The sequence below is a fragment of the Triturus cristatus genome, chromosome 3_2 (assembly GCF_964204655.1).
Source record: "Triturus cristatus chromosome 3_2, aTriCri1.1, whole genome shotgun sequence".
Classification (NCBI taxonomy): Eukaryota; Metazoa; Chordata; class Amphibia; order Caudata; family Salamandridae; genus Triturus; species Triturus cristatus.
Window position 1 is genome coordinate 909,796,048 of NC_140584.1, and position 14,890 is coordinate 909,810,937.

Here is a 14,890-nt window from a genome sequence, read left to right on the forward strand (position 1 = left end):
TTCTCCCTCACGCCTGGAATCACACATCTGTGTACCCATGACGTGGACACAGGGGACAGCCCACCGGTTAAAGCCAAGTCTTATCGGCTGTCCGACAAAGTGAAGAATAGTATCCAGGGGGAGGTGACCAAGATGCTGGAGCTAGGAGTTATCGAGCCCTCCAGCAGCCCTTGGGCAAGTCCGGTAGTGTTGGTGCCGAAAGCGGCCCCACCGGGCACCACACCAGAACTTCGGTTCTGTGTGGATTATCGGGGTTTGAATTCCGTCACCAAGACGGACGCTCATCCGATCCCTCGGGCGGATGAGCTGATTGACCGGCTGGGAGCAGCCCGGTACCTTAGTACCATTGACCTGACGTCAGGGTACTGGCAGATTGCCATGGCGGACGGAGCACGGGAGAAAACGGCGTTCTCCACCCCCGAGGGCCACTTTCAATTTAAAGTGATGCCCTTTGGGCTCAAGAATGCTCCGGCCACGTTCCAGCGGTTGGTGAACCAGGTGCTATCTGGCATGGAGTCCTTCTCAGCGGCCTACCTGGACGACATAGCTGTCTTCAGTAGCGGCTGGGAGGACCATCTGCAGCATCTCCAGGAGGTGCTGCGGGCTCTGCAACGAGCTGGTCTAACCATCAAGGCCAGCAAGTGCCAGATCGGACAGGGATCTGTCGTTTACCTGGGACACCTGGTGGGCGGGGGTAAGGTGCAGCCCCTCCAGGCCAAGATTGAGGCCATATTGGCCTGGGAGCCCCCCAAGACCCAGACTGAGGTCCGAGCCTTTCTCGGACTCACTGGATATTACCGCCGGTTTGTCAGGGGGTATGGAACCATCGTTGCCCCCCTGACTGAATTGACATCTAAAAAGCAACCACGGAAAGTCAACTGGACAGCTGCTTGCCAGGAGGCATTTGACACCTTGAAGCAGGCAATGTGCACCGCCCCGGTGCTTAGGACTCCTGACTATACCAAGGAATTCATCGTGCAGACAGACGCCTCTGAGCATGGTATAGGCGCTGTGCTCTCGCAACTGAACCAGGATGGCCAAGATCAACCGGTGGCTTTTATATCTAGAAGGCTCCTTCCCAGGGAACAACGGTGGAGCACCATTGAACGTGAAGCCTTTGCGGTGGTCTGGGCGTTGAAGAAGTTGAGACCATACCTTTTTGGTTCTCACTTCCTCATACAGACCGACCACCGCCCCCTTCGCTGGCTCATGCAAATGAGAGGCGAGAACCCAAAGTTGCTAAGGTGGTCCATTTCCCTACAGGGGATGGACTTTCGGGTGGAACATCGGCCCGGAGTTGACCACGCCAATGCGGACGGTCTCTCCCGGTTTTTCCGCCTTAGCGAGGAGAGCTCCCTAGAGGTTGGGTAGGTCTCCCCACTTTCGGCTGGGGGGGGCGCCTGTTAGACCTGTCCGCCCTAGGGTGACCTTCCCTGTGTTTTTTCGCCCTTGCCTCATTTTTCCACCCTCTTTTTGGTTGGCTCTAGGTCTTCGGGCACCTTACCATTGCTGGTCAATGTTAAGGTGCAGGTGCTCTCTACCACTAAGATGGCTGCCACAGACCCCTGCTACTGCGGAGCGGTCTTTCAAGTAGCGCCCTAGTTGCCAGGAGCTGCCTAGAACCCTTAGGTATTGTGACATCACTAGCCTGGTTCCCCTGACCATCCCTAGAATGTAGAAGGCCCTGGAACCTTCCGGAATAGAGGGAGGTCACCTGACCTGGGAGTATAAATAGAAAGGGCGGGAAACTTTCTAGTGAGTTGATGAGGTACCACTGACCTGGGGGGGACCCTGTGCTGGAGTTTAGGCGGAAGGGGGAGGGGGCACCTATACCACTAGGGGTGACTAGGTCTAGGCCTTGCCCGCTAAGCTGCGTGAGGATACCTGACCAAACCCACTGACCTGGCCCAGTGTGAGGGAATCCCCTAGGGACCATCAGGAGAGGCCTAACTGGCAGCAGCCTCCTACTCAAACCCCCATCCCCCGAACTGACTAACTAACCCCTTGTCAGGAGAAAGGGCCGTGTACCATCAGCGCCATAAGGAATCATCAGCTATGAAGAACTGCTGAAGCGCTATGTCAGAAACCTCCTGAAGCGCTATGTCAGAAACCTCCTGAAGCGCTATGCCAGAAACCTCCTGAAGCGCTATGTCAGAAACCTCCTGAAGCGCTATGTCAGAAACCTCCTGAAGCGCTATGCCAGAAACCTCCTGAAGCGCTATACCTGAAGAGCGCCGTAACCCCCCTGAGGCGCTGACACCTGAGGCGCTAACTCTGAAGAGCGCCGTAACCTTCCTGAGGCGCTGAGCCCCGTCGAACTAACTCTTTGAAGCACCTACATCCCCCTAAGGCTGGGAAGCGCTAAGTGCCCCGATACACCGCCGCTGCCCGAGTCCTGCAGCACGAGAGCCAAGACGTAATCGGGTGCCCCAGACTCACCGCTGCTGCCCTAGGTGACTGCCACTGTCAGGAGGGCCGGCCGCCCCGCTCGAGGGCCCCGCGTCCGCTGAGGAGAAATAGGCGGTGTTATCCCCTGACGATCGCAGCCGTTCCCAGGAAACCCCCCTCTATCACGTGACGAGAGCGCCGGCCGCGTCTCAGGCCTCGCCCCCGCTCCCGCCCACGTCCAGCCTCCACAGAGCGCCGTAAGCACTCCCTGCGAGCGGCACTGCAACGGCGGGGGTGAAGCGACTCCGGGACTTCCCTGACATCGTAGAGGCCTGCGCAAGGGCCCCGGAGGGCCGAAGAGAACAGGTAACATCCCCGGGGAGGGGGGCGGAGATCCCAACAGCGCGGGAGGGCTGCCGAGAAGTCTCCAGTCTCACCGGAGGCAGCCCCCGCATCCGCCCCTCCCCGGGAAAGTCTAAGACTGGGCCGAGGGTGCTGAGGACACGCCGGGAGAAGTGGGACATCCCGGGCCTTAGCACATCGAGTGTATGAGGTGGGGAAAGAGCCACTAGGACAGCGCCAATGTGCCATCTGGAACCCCCCTTTTCCACTGAGGTGACTGTAAGCCATACCAGATCGTTCCTGTTACAAGGGGATAAGAACCCCAGTTATCGTGTCACTAGAAGAGCGGGTTGAAGAGCTAGTGGATTGATGAATTAATGTTGATTTACGGCATAAGTTGTTCACAGATATTAATGATTTCATGCTGATTTCCTCTATATGATATACCTAATGGATTAATGAATTCATGTTGTTTTACTGCATAAGTTGTTCACAGACAGTAATGAATCCATGCTAATCTATTGCTTATGCTATTCGAAGATAGTAATGAGTTTATGCTAATGAATTACATATGTTATCCGCAGATAGTAATGATTCCATGCTAATTTTCTGAATAGGAGTTATTTATAGATACAAATGAATTTATGCTAAATCACTTCCTGCTACGACCTACTACATAAAAGGTTTTGTTTTTAAACCCAAGTGGTGTGGTGTGTTATCATTGCGTGCGTAACTCTGCTTGGTTGGATGTGCGTGCTGTACGACTACGTTACACCAGAGGCCTTCGGGAGCCTTCCTGCCACGAGCCAGGCTACCTTTGTGAATTGGCAACCCCAGTTCCAACACAGACGGAGTAGCAGATCCATCTGTCGTGTGGCCCCTATGCCATGGCCTCGCATTTGGATCATGTCGAGTCGAGACTGAAATTTGTGCCGTGGCAGCTCTTCCTTGCCTGCTTACAGACACTTAACAAACAAGAGCCCTACTATCTAGATCGATAATCCACCGCACTCTGGGCCTGGAACCGAACCTGAAAATCAACAACCACAATTGAAAATTGGTGCTAATGCCACAATCCCCCTTCCTCCTAGCACATAACGTTGGGATCCATCAGAGATCTATCTACCCCACCCATAAAGTCTTCCTTACTCCAACCCTTTCCACCCGCTTCTGTTGCTGTCCGTAAGAATAACAAGTGTGTACCATAACTCTTTGCATCCATTACCACATGAATCCGCCCGTTTCCAAATACAGCCCATATCTAACGACCGACACTGCCTTGCCACCTCCATGTTGCGACACACTACCAACCCTGACTGAAGACTTCGCCCGCGGAGAGGCGCCACATTTCATTGTGCAGAAACTGGCCACTGTGTACCTACGCAGCAGAACAAATCTACCCAATACCTCTGAATTGTGTTTTACTTATGCCACCAAACTAGAAGACCTGCTTCACACGTGCGTAGATCTTCCCAACAGACCCCCAACTGCCTATACTCACTCCATGAGCTCAAACACCCGAAATGCCACAAAAACATCCAAGTCATCAATGCTGTGAACAAAACCGTTTCATCCTAGTTTATGTGAATCCCAGGTGGGCTCGTGATCACCTCCCCAAATCGACTCCAAGTCACGGGACTTCAGTTTGGCCCTACTCCAGCAGCCTCGTTGGCCCACAACTCCAATATCCTTTTTCTCAGCTCCCTTGCTGAGTGGTGTAGCCCCAAGAAAGTGTCACATAAATGCAATTCCCGCTAGGTTGCGCACTTTCTTTCCTCTGGACTGCCCCTTCTTCATCAACATCTACAAGAAACGAACTACACCCTCAGTCCCGGCATAAGCATCCTTCCTCCTCTGCGCCCCACTACCTAAGAGCACTAACCCAGCCTGACTATATGCCCCTCTCGCTGACTCATCCAACCATACCACCAGCTGAAGCATCCCTCATCTTTTTCTGATCAAAGCTCCTATAGCAGCCTAGTCCTGGTCACTGTCCGTACTAGGGGAAAACATTCTAGGGAAAGCTATACTCCGGCCACCGCGTGTCCATCTATGTGGCCATTACTCATCACACCATTTCTGTTCTTCTCAAGGACCACTTTTTTAAAACGTACCTGACCATTAAAACCTAGAAACTCGAACCCTTAACCTTCAGAATGAGAGTCTATGACCTTAACCAGTAAGCCCCACAAAACTAAAAAAAAAAACGCTGTAAAACGCTACAGGCCTAGTAACAGCCAAAGTGTCCCCAATACAAAATGGTGGCTGGTAATATGTCCTTATTCATATCCTTGGGTTACCTTGTAGCCTAGAATGAGCCCAAACCACAGCAGTCGCTGGACTGCTCCATTTCCCAAATTCTCCCAGGGAGCAGACCTCCCTGTGCTCGGCTGTCCCCAAAACCCAATTTTCAGTAAGAAACACTCCAAGTGAGAATAAGTAAATCGGACACATTCAGTGTATTCGAGACATTTGACACAGAGAAATGTGTAAATGTATTTCAGCACAGGGCCAATCTCGTAGGAAGTGTAATAAGTTAGGTTTTTGTGACAACGTCTGCGAGTCACCAGTGATCATAATTAAAGCGATCGAAGCGTCATGCTAAGAACATTTAGAAGAGTTTGTCTTTATGCAAACTGACGCCTTGCTCTGTTATCGCAGCATCAGGCGAAAGATTCTAGATCTGTTCGTATACCCTGGAATACCATAGTCAAATGTCCTGATTGGATTTTGCAACTTTGTGTTAAAAATACATGTGAAAACCCCTTACTGGGAGAGAGGGGTTGTTAGAGGCGAGTGCAAAATAGTAGCAATGATAGTTACAGAAAAGATGTGTGTCTCTGTTGTGGCCGTTCTAATGTGCCCGAGTAGTGAATGTGTGAATGCACAAACACTTCTCCAACAATATGCAAGCGAGTTCATTTATACTCTCGGTTATGCAGCAATATCACACACAAGAAAAGAGCCAACTTAGGTTTTCGTAGAAAGAGTAAGACATTGGGCGGTTTCTCGTGGATCATGGAAGCTTTAGCATTGCAGCGAGAGAAATTCTGTAGGAACTGATTGAATCTAGCAAAAGTATTCTCCCATTGCTTTCAGTAAGAAAGATACTGTAACAAGGTTTGCAAAGTCATTAAGTCGAACCTATTGGAACCTATTGGCTTTGTCAGTGTTGGTTACTGATGCTGTGCAGCATTAGTCAAAATAAAAAAATAAGAGGATGCGATGAAGCGGCTGCTGGCTGCATCATTTCATAGATATTCCATCGACCATCATGCGAGCACATGCATGCATCACCATACAAGCATGCTTCTACAAAATGAAGCATGTGCCATTTTTTTTAACTGATCCAAGATGGAGCAGTAAATTAGCAAAATGTTATTTCACTAGCACAATAGCGCTTCGTTTTTAAGGCAGAGGGGCCCCAGCTATTTACTCGCATAACAGCAAAAAAAAAACACAGGATGGCAGGGTTGAGGTAGCAATGGAGGTGTGGGTAGGGAAGCTGATGGAAGGAAGCAGTAGGCTTAGGGAGAGAGAAACATAGGGAATGGGGGAGAATCACTCAAGGGATAACAATCCGATGCACCATGGTATGGAAGAGAGGCACCCTAGACAAACAAGCATTGGTAAACGCATTAGGTTTCGCCTGTGTGATTAATAATAAGCAGTTTTTTGTTGTAAATTGTAGCTTGCGGAGTAGTTTTACAATATAAGATAAAGTGTTATGACTTGGTTATGTACAAAAAGGCAATATATTGTGCTATTACTAGTGATATAGTTCGGGTAAGTAATAGCAAAATTTTGAAAAATGAAAGCGGGAAATGACAGAATGAATTGATGTAATAGCAATATTGTGTGTTAAGAGAAGTTCTGACAACTTTTGGGCCTGTTGCCGCTGCACCTGCTGCGCAATTGAAATCATGTCCCTAGTGTCTGCAAGGTAACTGCACTTGTGACTGCTTATTTAGTAGTTAAATATAGCAGTATTTGGTGTTTAGTGGGGTCCCTAGAGCTTTTGGCCCTGGTGCCACTGCACCTGCTGCCCCATTCAGATCAAGCCCCTTTTAACTGCAAGACAACTGCAATTGTCTGCCTCATAGTAGTAAAATATAGCAATATTAGGTATTTAGAAGAGTTCTGGCAACGTTTGGGCCAGGTGCCACTGCATCTGGTGCACCATCCAAATAATTACCCTGTTGTCTGCAAGGTAAGTGCACTTGCGACCCCTGTTTAGTAGTAAAATATAGCAATGTTAGGTGTTTAGTGGGATGCCAAGAACCTTTGGTCCTGGTTCTCTTGCACCTGCTGCACCATTCAAATCATGGCCCTATTGCCTGCTAAATAAATGCACTTATGATGGTCTTATTTAGTAGTAAAATTTCTGAATAATCTGGGTTTACTGGTGTCCCTAGAGCTTTTGGCATCGGTGCCACTGCACCTGCTGCACCATTCAAATCCAGTCCCTTTTAACTGCAAGGTAACTGCAATTGTAACTGCCAGTTTAGTAGTCAAATATGGCACTATTTTGTGTTTAGAGGAATTCTGCAAACTTTTGGGCCCGGTGCTACTGCACCTGCTGCACCATTCAAATCATGACCAATGTGCCTGCAAGATAACTGCACTTGTGACAGCCTGTTTAGCAGTAAAATATAGCAATATTTAGTGTTTATTTGAGTAATGACAACTTTTGGGTCCGGTGCCACTGCACCTGCTGAACACTTAAAATCAGGGACCCTAGTGCCTAGAAGATAACTGCATTTATGACTGCTTGTTTATAAGTAAAATATAGCAATATTTGGTGTTTAGTGGAGTTATGACAACTTTTAGCCACTGCGCCATTTAAATCAAGCCCCTTTCAACTGCAGGGTAACTGCAATTGTGACTGCCTGTTTAGTTGTAAAATATAGCAATAATCCGTGTTTAATGGGGTGCCTGAAACTTTTGGTCCCGTGCCACTGCACCTGCTGCACCATTGAAATCATGACCCTAGCGCTTTTTGGATAACTGCACTTGTGACTGCCTGTTTAGATTCAAATTTTGGCAATATTCTGGGTTTAGTAGGGTCCCAAGAGCTTTTGGGCCTGGTCCCACTGCACATGCTGCAACATTCAACTCATGACCCTGTTATCTGTGAGGTAACTGTACTTGTGGCTGCCTGTTTAGTGGTAAAATATAGCATAGCTCTTGTATATTAACTTTATTTTTAACGTGCAATGTGTATTACAACATTTCGAATTTGATCATAGTGATCAAATAGATTACGCTGAAAAAATCCATCCAATAATGCCTACAAAGAGCAAAGAAAAGTAGTGCGGCATGAATAGGAAATGTCACAAACTTTCTAAGGCTAACGCATCTGCTTTACACAACTAAGTATTAAAAAGCCGGCATTCCAGCATACTATTCAAAGCTGTCTGCCTTTTCCGTGGGAAGAGATTTTATCTTGACAGTGAATGGGGCTTAAACAGTGTGAACAGCTTTTGTGCAAGTATCGTAAATGCTTTAGGAAACCACAGAAGACTCATTATTTTCAAAGGCAAACGGAGTTGGGAGCATTTGACCGGTCAGGTACTTGGGAGCTGGCGACATTAAAAAAAGTGTTGTGGCCCAAATAAGAGCCGACTAGAGTCCGGGAGGCAGCAATTGGGATCTCTTTTTGAGCTATTCTGCAAACTGGGTTTACCAGTCTGCCTGGAAGAATTACTTTTAAGGGGTTTCATGAAAAAGAATGATCATTACCACTGGGGAAGAAGGGGTGATTGGCATTTGTTTGCTCATCATCATCATCTATATAGAGCGCACCGCAGACTGAATTGACTCTTGGAGCTTAAAGACTGAGCAGCAAATGTACTGAAATGTAGCGCAAAGAAGCACAGCAACCAATGCTGCTGCAAGGCATTGCACCAGGGAGAGTGAGCAGCGCAGAGCCATATTTACTAACTCTGGCCTACTGCTGCTCTCTTTCTCTGCCCCGGCACACAACCAGGCCTCCTAGCAGCATGCACAACCTTTGCACCATGGTGCAAAGTTGTTTGCGCCATCTCTAGCCTAGGTGTTGTAATGGAAGTATACCTTCCCAGTTCAAAATCCTATGCCTAGACACATTTGAATATATGTCAGATATTGCTGTGCAGCTCGGCACACATGCAATGTGTAAACTGGAGAAATAAATGGATTTCTCAAACTTTGTACTCGCCTCAAGACAGTATCATTTTTTAACACAAAAGCCGGTATGACAATTTTAGTAGATAGAGCTTTTCGTTAAAAAGAAATGGACGGTGCAGCTGGAACGTCAAGCACCGCCCATGTGACCACCCCCCCCCCCCCCACCTCCCTCATTGATCCAAAGTGAGACAAAGGCAAACAAAGCACTATTAGCACTGAAAAAGGGCACTTTTCTGGCACAAAACTGTGTGCAGTGGCCAGTGAATACCCTTTCAAGAGTTAGAGGCAGATTTACAAAGGCTTGCTTTATACTTGCATGAAACATGTCTTTAACTGGGATTTACTAAGCCATGCAGAGCCATTTTGGGCAGCTTTGGGTGATTTAGTAAATACAAAGTAATGCAATGTAGAGCATAGCACTGCCTTGCGGTCATTTGCGTTGGATAGGTATTACATGGGTGAAGCACTGGCGTTCCCATGCATCCACCCATATATGTTGACACAAACCCAGAGTTACAAAGACTTGTAAACCTGAGCTTGCACTAAAATGAAGCGCCTACCTGACAGAGGTGTAACGAGGAGAAATATCTTTATTTCCCAATGTTAATTAGTCTTTCCACGTGTGCTGCATTCTGCACATTGAAAGAGGAACATACCTCTAAGGACTGTTTTTGTGCAGGAAGGTGTACCTTTCTGCACAAAAACTATCCTGCCCGTAACGTATAAAAGGTGCCTACATTGGCGCTAGGCAGCACACAGTGCGCCAGTGCAAGGAGGGAGCAGAAATGCTTCATATGTTTGTAAATATGGAGCATGTCTGCTTTCTCCCTTTCACGCAACGTGGGGCAGTAGTTCCCTTGCTGCATTGCATGAAAAAATGGTACATCTGCCCCTTAGCGTCACTTTGCATGGCTGCGGCAGCGCAGAGTCAGGATTATGCTGCCCCTCAGTGTTCCCCGCACAAATGATGCTATCTCACTGGTTATGAGAGGGCCTCTCTTTTATTCGAGCCTGTGGCTTGCGGCCTTCACAGAAGTCTCTGCAGTGGGTGCTAATTAAGAAAGAAATGCCAGGAGAGTTCCGATCCCGCAGGGTACTTTTGCATCAGTGGCGTGACATATTGCAGAAATTAACTCTCTAACCGGTGTCAGCTGAGAATACTTTAGAACCTCTCTCTCTGGGGCTGAAGGGATTTCTGTGAATAGCGGAACATAAGCTGGTCTCATCCGTGTTGGCCACGCGGGGGTCAAGTGAGGCGACGCTGCCTGTTACAAGGTGGGCCTCTCAGCTGTTACGGTTCGGTTTCAAGATGGAGCTCTTGGCTGCAGCTGCCAATGGTTTATCCAGACTTCCTGTCAGACGGCATATTCCTGACAAAAAGGCACCGATGATGGAGTTTTAGAAGCTCGTGTTTCCTGGTCGCATAAAAAACGGGTGAAACTGAAGTGATGCTTGTACCAGAGAGGCAAGGGTCGTGCAGAAAGACTGCCGTGGAGCGCACTGTCAGGAAACATTTGAATGTGGATGTCGGGTGGCCAGAATTGCTCTTCGAGAACCTTTCATCGCTCGGTTGCAGGAACGGCGGATTTGTGCACGAGCCTGCTGGAATACACCCGGGCGGGCGTCTGATACATGTATAGGCGGTTGGACTGTGGTTTAGTTGAGTGTATGGATGGGGTGCAGCTAATGACAGGCTCTCAGCAGGCAGCCCTGGCTCTGGACCCTTTGAGGGTTAGCCATCCTAAGACTCGGTGGTTACCGCCAGGCGCGCAACACCCATTGGACTCACAGGGCTTCAGCCCCCCCCCCGTCGTGTGTGGCAGCCCGGGATGAGACACCTTCCCGGGCAAAAAAGCAGCCGCACCCGAGCGAGCACTTCACAGGTCTTTAAAAGACCATTTGCATGTTAATGAGGCCTCGCTGTTGTTTCACCCCTTCTAAGAGCCCCTGCAGCTCCACTCTGCCTATTGCTTAAAGTTCAGCCCCCCCCCGAAATTTTTGCTCAGCCCCCCCCGAAATTTGGCTCTAGTTGCGCCTCTGGTTACCGCTGTTACCTGCACGGACCGCGGCTTGTAGATTCACGGGGACACACCTCTGGGCGTAACCATGCACTTTATTGAGGCCTTTAATGAGGCTATTATTATTATTATTACTTCATATAGTATGTGGTGAGGTTAATCACCTCCCATTCCAGGGGGCCCATGCTGTTTTTTATTAGCTGGGGCAGCATCTAGGCCATTTTCTATTTGTGTGCGGAGTTCGCTGTGCGAGAATGGATCAGTTGAATGTAGTTGCCAGAGTTGATGATAAAGTACCACTTGCTTCTTCATCAGTGTTTTTCAGTTTGTACTAGAAACATACTCCACTTCTTGAGTGCCTTGGGAATGCGTGGGGCGTCCAGCTCTCCTTTCAAGAGCTTCCCCGCAGGAGCCGCTGTCTCCATTAGCTGCCTATGCTGTTTACAGCGCTGCCGGGCCGTGCCCTAGGATGGAATTGGGTTTGTGCACTAGTCCGACAGCTGAAAAGTCCAAAGTGTCAAATACAGGTGCTTCGTTAAGAAACAAGCATTGACAAAGGCAAGGGGTCTGGCCTTGGAAGCGTGACATTTTTGTATTTGTTTTTTCAAGCGTATGCAACAGAAATTAAGCGTTTCTTACTAAAAAAGCTGACACTGAAAGGTGTCGGGCATATGTTTACAAATAAACATAAAGATTGCACTCTTTTTTCAGGTGGCTGTGAACACGTGACAGGTAAAATGCCAATCCACACAGCGCAAGACATCCAACGGATGGCATGGGTGGACCTACTGCCCCCTGCTGTGTGCTGTGGTGGGTGGAAGCAAAAGGTGGATGACCCCTGGACAGACCAAGGGCCAAATGAAAGTCCCTATATCTGTGTGTATAAATGTGCATTTTTATCATGAAAAACCTGGGACTAAGACAGCTCTATGTGACTTTAAGCCAGACCTAAAAATGTGCTGGCCTTTTGCAGAATAATAAGGATTCCAAGAACAAATAATGGGCTGAGACCAGCAATGGGAGATCTTTATTGTAGAGAAAGAAGAGTGACAGAGCTAGGGTGAAGCAGCTGCTTTGGGGGGCTTCTGTATTGTAGAGAAAGAAGAGTGACAGAGCTAGGGTGAAGCAGCTCTGTTTTTGGGGGTTCACGTAGAGCTGTGGTTTTGAGCGCGATCACGCTAGGTACGCATGTCTATTTTAGCACACTCCAGGCAGCTTGTAAAAGCAGAGTGACAAAATGTAACTAGGACACAGGAGGGGTTGGAGGTGCTTTCATGAATTGGTGTTTAAACTGTGAACCTTGAATGAGTGCTCGCTTGCAGGAAACTTGAGCATCTTGTCCTTATTCACACATATTTCATTTTATTTCCACACAGATACACCTCTTCCGTGAAGTATGACTCAGAAAAACACTATATTGACAACGTCCTGCTGCCTGTGGGTTTGGGGGTGTCTGGCTGCAGCCAGACGGTCATCTGCATCCCAGACTGCACCTGGCGAAGCTACCGCGCCGAGGTCCACTTCGAGCCACAGAACAAGCCCCAGCGGTACCTCAGCACCACCATCGTGTACCCCAAGCACACCACCACCGTCTACACCACCACCCTGGATTACAACTGCCGGAAGTCCATGCGCCGCTTCGTGTCCAGCGTGGAGCTGGAGAACGCGGAGTGCCTTAGCAACGACGGCTTCCTAGAAGAGTCCTGATCCTCCACCGGGGCGCGGCTGCGGGCCCTCCCTCTTCAATCTCCCTTTCTACCTTCAGAGATCTGCTACGTCACACGTGACCCTAAGGTAAACCAGGTCTTCTGCTGTGCACAGGATTCTCCCCCGGTGGTGATTTTGCTCTTTGTAAGGCGCTCTTTCTACTTCCGGTGCACAGACGCTTCTCTGCGACAGCTGTGGAGGAACAGGTTCAAGGGCAGAGAGAGAAGACCCTTATTTTACATAATCCGATTTGTGTCTTCTTGAAGCGTGTATGGCCCACTCAGAGAAACTTGCCTTACCCTGCAGCTGTGACGAAACTGCAGCCCGCTTTCTGTGGTTAGCAACATTCCAACAGAAATCTGACACCTGAGAGCGAGTCCTAAAAACATATGTGAAAGTGGTATTTTGTAATAACCAGCACTTTTAACAAGTACAGTGTGCCGCTCCTACATATGCAACATGCGTCTGTGTTGCATTGTAGTAGACATACAGCTTACTGTGTGCCCCGATACATGTCCTGAAAGCCTCAAAGTGTATGGATATTGTGATGCTTGTGACCGGCTTCTACCAAAGAAGACTCTGTTGGTGCCTTCGCTGAGCTAGGCCCGCACTATTGACGTGACGTCCGCGTCACCAACCTCCCAGTTCTTAAACATTCTTAGTGTACACTACCACAACCAGCAAAGCCTCCAGTGGGCCTGGCCTTGATTATCCGGAAGTGTTAAAAACCCTGGCACGAAGAGTCCCAAACTCCTGAAACCGTATTTGTTTCAAAATGTCCTTCTTTCCTTAGTTTAGGCCATGTGGAAGTTTGACACCTACAGATGGATCACTCGGTAGAGGGCCTATTCATTCATTCATACTCACTCACTGAACTGTACTAAAGTTTTGACATCATCAGTTATAGTGACAGGAAGAGGCGCTCCCCAATTCTGAGAAATGTGCTTCCAGTTTAGAAGGCTTTACTGACCTTAGAAACCTGATGGTGGTTTCAGATGAATGGCTTCGAAGCGCTATGTTTACAACTTAAAGGGGCCGCCTGTCGAATGATGCCACTATAAATCTCAAAACCCAAGCAAAGTTCCTCACACAATGCAACATTCTGGTGTGCCCATTAACCGTGGTTGCCCGGTGATGTAGGACTGTGTACGGAGAATTTGTTCTGTGTTTTTTACTCAACAGTGCATGGCCCCTATAACAGTACAGTAACCCTGGAAGTGTTTTCTGTGAGGATACAGTTACTTACCTGGGAAGTGTTGAGACACAGGGCTGCATGGCTCTTGGGATTAAATACGGATTTATCATTTAGTTGAGTGGTCTACTGCAATTTGCCATTCATCAAATGTTCTGAAGTAATATAAGAAAGCCGAAATAAAGAAATCCATACAGTATGCTGTATCATATGTTTATAAACTGTTTACGTTACATTTCCAGCGTGTAAAAGCTGCTGTGATGCCATTGCTAAAATCTGATTTCCTGTCGGCCGGTCCTTGGGGATATGGTATGGTGGGTCATAGGAACCTACTTTACAGTTTTGATTGCTCACACTTCACACCCTTGTTTTCTTTGTACATGCGTCACCAAGGACATGCTGGTAGCAAAAGCTGCCCTGGATGTCTCAGGGCTGCTGATTGTAAATTGCCACACTCACAAAGAGCCTGAGATATCCAAAGAGGGTACAGGGCTGGTTCTCACCAGTACATCTGAGCAGAGAACGATTGAGCACTTTGTTAGGCCGACCATTAGATCTTGAAATCGCACAGACGGCAATTGACAAACAGTGACTGTCTTCAGAAGAAGAGATCTGTGTCCTTGAAACCTAATGGGTTGAACCTACCTTGCATCATATTTTCAGTTATTCCAATGAAAGGTCCTCAAACCTGCAAATATTTTAATACATTTGTGATCTACAGTGCAGAGGTGAATCATACACGGTCTTGAATAATATCTCGGGGATTGTAACCACTGTTCAGCGTTACGTTGGGTAATTAAGATTTTTTCAAATGCATTGGTCAAAACAGGATTGGTTGTAGAGATAATGCTCCAGAATTTTAACTGGCTAAGATTCTAACCTGAAATTACATAACTATTTATTTAAAAATAGAAATGCAGTCAACAGAGATTCTCATAATCAGGTTAATTGTCAACAAATTTTGTGAATAGTGTAACTGCAAATAGATAGGAAGAGGGGTCAGTGGAGACCAAATTCAGAAATTTGAAAAGTATCTGTCAGCAGGGAAACATATACCCTCCCTTTAAGTAAGTCT

At 47.9% G+C, this 14,890-nt stretch overlaps 1 protein-coding gene across 1 annotated transcript in view; it reads left to right on the forward strand.

The window, feature by feature from the left end:
* RFLNB (refilin B) overlaps positions 1–14,014 on the forward strand; it is a 37,863-nt gene extending 23,849 nt beyond the window's left edge. The window contains exon 3 of the mRNA XM_085649358.1: positions 12,293–14,014. Within this exon, the coding sequence (XP_085505484.1) occupies positions 12,293–12,623 (331 nt within the window). The 3' untranslated portion in view covers positions 12,624–14,014. The remainder of the gene's footprint in view (positions 1–12,292) is intronic.
* Positions 14,015–14,890: the final 876 nt, after the last annotated feature.